This window comes from Hypanus sabinus, chromosome 3 (genome assembly GCF_030144855.1).
Source record: "Hypanus sabinus isolate sHypSab1 chromosome 3, sHypSab1.hap1, whole genome shotgun sequence".
NCBI lineage: Eukaryota > Metazoa > Chordata > Chondrichthyes > Myliobatiformes > Dasyatidae > Hypanus > Hypanus sabinus.
In genome coordinates, this window is record NC_082708.1 from 53,844,879 (window position 1) to 53,852,991 (window position 8,113).

The following is an 8,113-nucleotide window of genomic DNA, read 5'->3' on the forward strand; positions in this document are numbered from 1 at the left end:
CAGTTCTCTTCGAGGGATTGGAAACGTAAAGGGTGAGCAGTTTCAAGTTCTTGAGTGTCATCTTCCCTGAGGGAACTCTCCTGGCCCAACACATTTATGCAATTAAAAAGACACAACAGAGGCTGCATTTCATAAGGAGTTTGAGGAGAATTCCTAGGTCAAAGACATTTGCAAATGTCTACAAATGTGCCAAGGAGAACATTCTAACTGCTTGCATCAACATCTGGCACGAAGGGACCACTATACAGGATTACAGAAAGCTGTAGAAAATTGTAAACTAGCCAGATCTATCTTGGGTACTAGTCTGCCAAGAATTCAAGACACCCTTAAAAGGTGATGCCTCAAAAAGGCAGTATTGACCAATGAGGAACCCCATCATCCCAGACATACTCTCTTCTCATTGCTACCATCAAGGAGCCTGAAGACACAAGTCAACATTTCAGGAATAATTTCTTCCCCTCTGCCATCAGATTTCTGAATGGATAATGAGCCCATGAACACTACCGATGTTCACTGTTTCTTCTTTCCTCTTTGCATTAATATACATATATTTATATATTAAACAATGTATTCATTGCAATTTAGTTTTTGTTATGTAATGCAATGTACTGCTGCTGTAAAGCAACAAATTTCACAGCATATTAAACCTGATTCAGATGTACCACATAGGACTAAGTATACATATATGGCAATGACCAGTTCATAGGATGACAGTTATTACCAAATCTTATGTTTTAAAAACAAATGTTTTACAATATATTTTGGTGGTGCCACATGTTAAAACAAATTCTTGATTTAATTTCGTTCATATTTTTTAAGAATTGATTTGCATGCAATATAATTTCATCAAGCATGCCAAGCCCAAAATAATATTCTTATTAAATGGTTTTATTTAACTAAATCTGTATTAAGAATTTCTATATTTGTGATGAAGAACGTTGAATCTTTACATTTGGAATTTGATATCTATTGAATCCTTGTGTACTTATGCTTACTGTCTTGTATTATTAACTGCAAGGCAGTAGAATACAAGTGAACAGTGTAGGCCTTTCAGCTCATGTTGTTTTGACTTTTTAAACCAACAATGGAAGGAATGAATGGATTCAACAATGAATTAATTTTTGACCTCCACCTTAAAATTCTCAAACCATTTGCTAAGTAAATTCCACAATATTTACAGGTCATCAACTGTTCATTTTTCCATTTTAAAAAATTAATACAAAGCAAATGAACAAATTTTTTTTACATATTAGACCATACCTTGTAACAACCAATGGCCTTTTCAATGTCACCCTGAATTTCATAAATCTGGCCAAGCAACCTGTGCGCTTTTGGGTCCCTTTCCTGTACCTTTATGTATGCTGACACCTCCCTGCAACAGCCATTTTAAAAAAAGTGATTATTACACTGAACAATCAGCAAAACAAGTATCTACAATTCAAAACTTGAGATAAATATAAAAAGTGAAATGCATACACACTTTAAAAGAATATGGCAGGCCACAAATGAAGAGCAGGGGTATGGAGCTAATTGGATGGCTCTTTCAAGAGAGACAACACACCCATGAATTGCAGATGTCAAGAACAGAAAAAGGCTCTTTAGGCCACCATGTTCATTAAATAACCTCCTCCTAAGATGAATGAGTCTCTGAACTGCATCCACAATATAAATCAATTACTTGCTTAATTCTGCTGGCTCATTTCAGGATGACGATATGAAAAACATTAAAGGGAATCAGAATAAATAAGGCCTATTAATAGTTTCTTATGCACTGAAGATAAAAAGTCAAACAAAACCTTTTCTTTGCCGCAATTATTTATAGGCCTTATTTAAGTAAAAAGATTATTCTAGCAAACTCATTATAATATAATTATTCAACTTCCTCAGTTTGCCCACAGTTCAATTTGGCTATTTGCATCTCAATTCCAAACAGTCACAAGTAATGCACTTAAAATTTACAACACTGAAATAGATATCACAAGAAATTAAAGCATAAACATTTTACCAGAGATATGACTTTTGGATAAGTTCCACCCTGGATAATATACACCACTGTTGAACTTTGGTGTTGCAAGTCTATCCAGCTGATGAGTTCACGAACCAACATGGCTTTGCACAGAGCGCCCCTTTTTAATTGCTCAAAGTTTTGGTTTCATTTGTATTTTAAAAGCACAATGACTTAACTGAAGGAATTGATTTGTACTTCAGGAAGGGAAGTCGAGTCCTCATCTAGGAGTCAGTAGTGGAAAGGGTGAGCAGTTTCAAGTTCCTGAGTGGCAACATCTCTTAAGATGTATATTGATGTAGTTATTAAGGTGGCATGCCAGTGGCAAGACTTCAGTAGAAGTTTGATATTTATTATGTCAGCAAAAAAATAACAAATTTCTTCAGATGTACTGTGGACAGCATTGTACGTGGTTGCATTACCTTCTGGTAGGGAGGGGCCACTGCATAAATCAGAAAAGGCTGAAGAGGGCTGTAAATGCAGACAGCTCCATTTTGGGCACGAAGCTCCCTACCATCAAGGACATCTTCAAAAGGGAATGCCCCAAAAAGGTATCATCAGTCATTAAGGGCATCAAACACCAAGGAGAGAAGGTACAGTGGCCTGAAGATACATACTAAACATTTTAGGAATAGCTTCTCCCCCTCTGCCATCAGATTTCTGAACACTACCCTATTATTTTTGTACTGCTTATGGTACTGTGCAAAAGTCTTAGGCTCCCTAGAATTGTTATATAAATTTAGTTATAAGTGTTTATTTTTGTCTTCTACAAAAGTGTGTCAGTAGAGTAGAGCAGAGCAAATTTTAAGATTTTCAAACATTCAATTTCCAAAAAAAAATGCTGCAGAGAAATTTCTGTATTTCTTTCAAAAAAGGACCATATCAAATAAGAGACTACTTTTCAAATAAAAAAAATACTCTGGTATATAAACAAAGGTAACAAACCAGATCAATGACATAAAAGAGTTGAATAAACTAAACTGATTAACTGAAACAAAACTGGTGCAGAAGGAATCAAGCTGGGCAGAGGACAACCAAACTAAAAGAGAGCAGATGTGATAATTTAACCTTCAGATCATCAATTCTTACAAAATGGCAAGAGTGAGCATAGTAACAAGGCATAAAGTGGTAATCCTGCACCAGCAAGGTCTCTCCCAAGCAGAAATTTTGTGGGAGACAGGAGTTTCAAGATGTGCTGTTCAAGCTCTTCTGAAAAAGCATGAAGAAACGGACAAGATTGAGAAACAGAAACAGACTGAGTGCAGCAGCCAAGAGATACATCAAAATGACGTCTTCTAAATCTGAAGTAGTCCAACACTGCTATCAGCTCTGAATTCATAGAACCCACTGGAAGTACACTCCTCTACAGTCCAGAGAAGTCTTGTCAGAAGTGGTCTTCATGGAAGAGTTGCAGCCAAAAAGCCATTTTTCCAAAGTGGAAACAAAGCCAAGAGACTTACTTATGCACAAAAACACAAGGGCTGGAGTGCTTAACAATAGCACCAAGTGCACTGGACTGACGAGACAAAATTTGAAATTATTGAGCTGGAGAGCACCACATTTATGAGTGTCTGCAGCCAATAGCAAAGCATGGTCGAGGTACTCTGCAGGTTTGGATCTGCATTTCAGCAAGTGTAGTTGGTGATCTGGTTAGAATTAATGGAATCCTCAATGCTAAGCACAAGCAGATTCTCATCCATCATGCAATACCACCAGGGCGATGTTTGGTCCCACCTTCATCCTGCAGCAGGACAATGACACCAAACACATGGCCAGGATCACAAAGAACTACTTTCAGCAAAGAGAACAAGGAGTTCTGCAACAGATGGAATGGCCTCCACAGAGCCTTGATCTCAACATCATTGAGGCTATCCAGGATTACCTGGAAAGACAGAAGCAAGACAGCCAAGTCTGCAGAAGAACTGGCAAGTTCTCCAAGATACTTGGAACAATCTACCAACTTGTTCTTATAAAACAGCACAACAGCGTATCTAAGAGAACTGATGCAGTTTTAAAGGCAAGGGGTCATTACATCAAACATTGATTTGATTTAGTTTTTTTTTACTGTTTACTGATCTTTATAGTAATTTTTTTTATATTTAGAAGCTTCTCACTTTGAAAGCATCTTTGCTTTAGATATTTTTGTTTACAAGTCCCTAAGACTTTTGCACAATACTGTATTTAATTTATATACATTTTTATCGCAACTGACAATATATTATGTTGCACTGTACTGCTGCCATAAAACAAAAAAAAATCATGGCCTGATTTAATAAACCCGATTCCTATGCCTGCTGTAAGAATCTAATCAGAATAGTGAAAGTGAAAACACAAAGTTTAATCTGCTACAGAAAGCAAGAACAATGACCAACATTGACAGGAAAGCAGAATAAAAGCAGGAACATTGAGTTCTGCAGGTCTCAGCACAGCCACATCAAAATAAAATTTTCAAAAAGTGGCTAACAGTACAGAAGAAAGTCTGACATTAAAAAATGGGATGGAATTCAATTTGCAAAGTATGTGACAAAGTATTTTGAGAAGGAAAATAATCTAAAGGTATAAATATACAATAACTGGTCTGATAGTGTGGAGGAACAGGAATCTTAATATCCACATCACAGATAAAAACAAACAGCAGAACTAGACTGTCCAACCTTGCAAGCATCCATTAAGATAGTTGATGATCACTAAATATACATAAGTATAGATCACCAGGGTGCACCAAGACATTTGCACAATACTATAGTGATTTTATATATTGCACTGTATACGTGAGTAATGATAAACCTGATTCTGTAACGGGTTTCTACTGCGGACTGAGAGTGGAAAGGGGGCGGGGGAGAGGAATAGTGGTTAGGAAAATGAGAAGGGAGGGAATGGGAAACACCAGAGAGACATTCTGTAATGATCGATAAACCAATTGTTTGGAATTAAATTACCTTCCTACGTGACTCAGGGCTGGGTATGTCTGCATCCGCACCATCCCCACCCATCGCCCCAGCAATTCTTTTCTGCCACCTATCCCACATCCCTCCTGCGGCTCCACCTTCGCCATTCCCAACACCCTTTGCTCCTACCAGATCTACAAACTCGCTCTGTTCCACATTGACACAGAACAGACTGTGCAAAAGTCTCAGCTATATTAATGTGCCTAAGACTTTTGCACAGTACTGTACTTCTGTATCATTTTTCTGCACTACTGTACATCTCTTAGTTTGCTCTAATATCCAGAAAACAGTCTGGCTCATATTCCCAGAATGTGACTTCTGGTTCCTCAGTCAGGGAAACATCCCTACAAACAGCTAGTCAAAGCCTGCAAAAATATTGCAAATTTGACTGGTCTATTTTCATTCTATCAAACTATAGATTCCCAGAAGTCTTCAAATGGGTGGATACAACAGTTAAGTAATGAGGAATGGAGCCAAACTAGAACTGTCAGAAGGCAGGCCACACCTTTGTACACAATTCTGCTCACATTAATAACATCACATCCTCCTAGTAAAGAGAAAACAAAAATTTGAGGTCTTTGCTAGGGCTTGAAATTCTCATTTTGAGTAGTGAGTAACTATGCTGAATTGGTTCTCTTTGGAATAAAGGGAAGATTTAATTGAAGCTTTATTGATTACAGTTAATTGGGAGAGTTGCTTACTTGGGTCAACACTTAAAGAACAAAAACTAACTGAGATATTAGCCAGATTCCCTTTGTTTATTGTGGATACTATGCCACTTAATTGGGACAGGAGACTGTTGTGAAACAGCTTCTAATTTGTGCTGTTAAGATCACTCATAGAGCAGTTCTAAATAGAGCCAGTTGTATTTGCTTATTTTCAAAAAAGTTATTTTTGCACAGAACAGTAGTTTTGTCACTGACAGTTGGTGAGAAATAAACAGTAAGGCAACTTAGATGTGCTGTCTTGCTCTATGCAGTTTCAAGCATTCAAGCTTGGAGATGCCATAAAAGGCAGGAATTGAAAGTACAACCATTTCATTACTTCAGCAAATCAGGAACTGTGAAGAATTTGGAAGTACAAAAAATACTCTTGAATGTTGCAATGAAGATGAAGATTTGGAGGATTCAATCATCAAAAGCATTGTATGAAGGCAGTCCATTATCTGCACTTAGGTGTCTGCATTGATTTTGCTCATTTACAGTCAATCAAAAGAACACAGCGGTTGAAGTCCATCAATAACTATTAGGAACTAATACAGTTTTATAGTACTGTAGTAGTATTGATAGTGCTCAAATTTGTTCCTTAGTTAAACCCAGTAGTTTATCTTTTTATACCTTTAATTATTTCCATGAAACTCCAGCTAATTGGGGTCGCTGCTTAATTGGATCAAAATGTACTGGCCCCAATTAATCAGAATCAACTGTATATAAAATTATAACATGCTAACACTGGGAGAAAGGTAAACCATTCCCCCCGCTACGTGTGAGCATTCAATAAACCCCTGATAAATTAGCACTCCGATGTTGAAGCCAAACAATGGCATACAGAATATTACACTATATTGTTGTGATATTTCCTTCACAGTTAATCATTAAAAGTGTACAAATACATGATAAGTGATAAGGTTTTAGTTATATAAATTTACAGTAACTGATAGTTGTTAGGAAGAAAAATCAATGTTCAGGGGTCTGCATTAGTCCACCAATAGAATGCACACACTTTCAATAGTTTGCACACTTTGACAGTATTTAGAATAGATGGGTCATAACCTGTAAGGCTATTGACAGAGAGGAAGTGGAGTCAGCTAAATAGATCTAAGTAGTTGACATAAAAATGAACCAAACAGCTTTCTGTGTTAAACACCATTACTTAACAAGTCAATAACCTGCATTTGTCCAATAAAGACAATATTGTAGACAATTAGAAATATTTATTTTACCTTTTAGCAAGTTCATATTCTTTGGCTTCATAGTAGAGTTTTGCAAACAAAAATCCTTTGAGTGATTTCTAAAACAAAGTAAAACAAATTACAACCAAAAGCTTTTATAAAACTTCAAAGTTCGAACTATAAAACTATTAGAGAAAATGCTTTCAATTAGCACAAATAACAGGACTATAAATAAATAAATATCTAAAAGTATTACAGCCAAGTAGTTCAAACCTTCAAAAGGAAGTAAAAACAATTGTGGAAGGTAGCTTTAGGCATTTAAACCGTAACTCATCACAACTAAAATGTAAGTTCAAAATAATTTATAGACATAAATATACCGCCAAAAATCTGATAGAGGCGCTGCCTCCAGATCGAAGAATTGCGATAACTTACAACAATTGCAATTGCTGTAATGACCACAACTCTCTCCTGCAGTAAAAGAAACAGCGTGGTGCTGAAAGCACGACCGAACTCCGGCCTGCCTGCCAACCAGAAAGAAGGCCCAACAACCCAATCCACTGTCGGCGGCCCTTCCACACCCTTGAGTTAGTCACCGGCACCTCACTTGATGGGTCGAGACACTCACCTCACGGGGCGACAGAGGCTTGAAGCCCTGCAATGAAGCGATATACTTCTCTACCTCCACCTTACTGCGCATCATGTTTGCTGGGCAGCCTCAAGCTGCTGTGTGCACAACGGCCGGCAAACGCCGCCCCTCACAGGCCTGTTCCGGCCCCGTGCTGTCGCTTCCGTTCGGAGCGCAGCCGTTCCGCGGGAGAAACGAAACCAACCAACGCGTCCTGCCCCTTCCGCGCCTGCTCACGATCCGCCGACCCGGCTGACGTCACAAGGAGACCCCGACGTCTCTCGCGAGCGAGCGGCGCAGAGCAAACGCAGGCTGGAAAGAAACGGGACTACGTTCAAATCTCGCGAAGTTTCACATTTCGACTGACGTGAGTGAAGCCGCTGGGTGTCGGTGAGAGTAATTTCCACGTTGCTAACAAGTGACTCATTTTGGCCTCTTGGGTTGGCGGTTCTGTGCTTGAACTGTACCTCTCTCCATTTTTAGCGCCACCCCGTTTAGAGAACTGGAATCATATTTCCAGAAGCAGGGTTGGGGGTTTCGACCATCCTCCCTCCGCAGATGCTGCTTGACCCGCTGAGCAGTTTGTTTTTCTGCCATCTGCATCTGCAGTCGATTATTTCTCTGATCAAATATTAACGAAG

General features: G+C 38.4%; 1 protein-coding gene across 3 annotated transcripts in view; it reads right to left on the reverse strand.

Annotated features, from left to right (window-relative positions):
* ranbp2 (RAN binding protein 2) overlaps positions 1-7,766 on the reverse strand; it is a 73,014-nt gene extending 65,248 nt beyond the window's left edge. For 2 of the 3 annotated variants that reach the window (XM_059964360.1, XM_059964359.1), the window contains exons 1-3: positions 7,473-7,738; positions 6,896-6,963; positions 1,261-1,372 (exon numbers count right to left, since the gene is read on the reverse strand). In XM_059964360.1, coding sequence (XP_059820343.1) covers positions 1,261-1,372; positions 6,896-6,963; positions 7,473-7,547 — 255 coding nt within the window. In that variant the 5' untranslated portion in view covers positions 7,548-7,738. Of the gene's footprint in view, positions 1-1,260; positions 1,373-6,895; positions 6,964-7,472 lie in introns of all 3 variants that reach the window. The other variant, XM_059964361.1, reaches the window with a different exon arrangement.
* Positions 7,767-8,113: the final 347 nt, after the last annotated feature.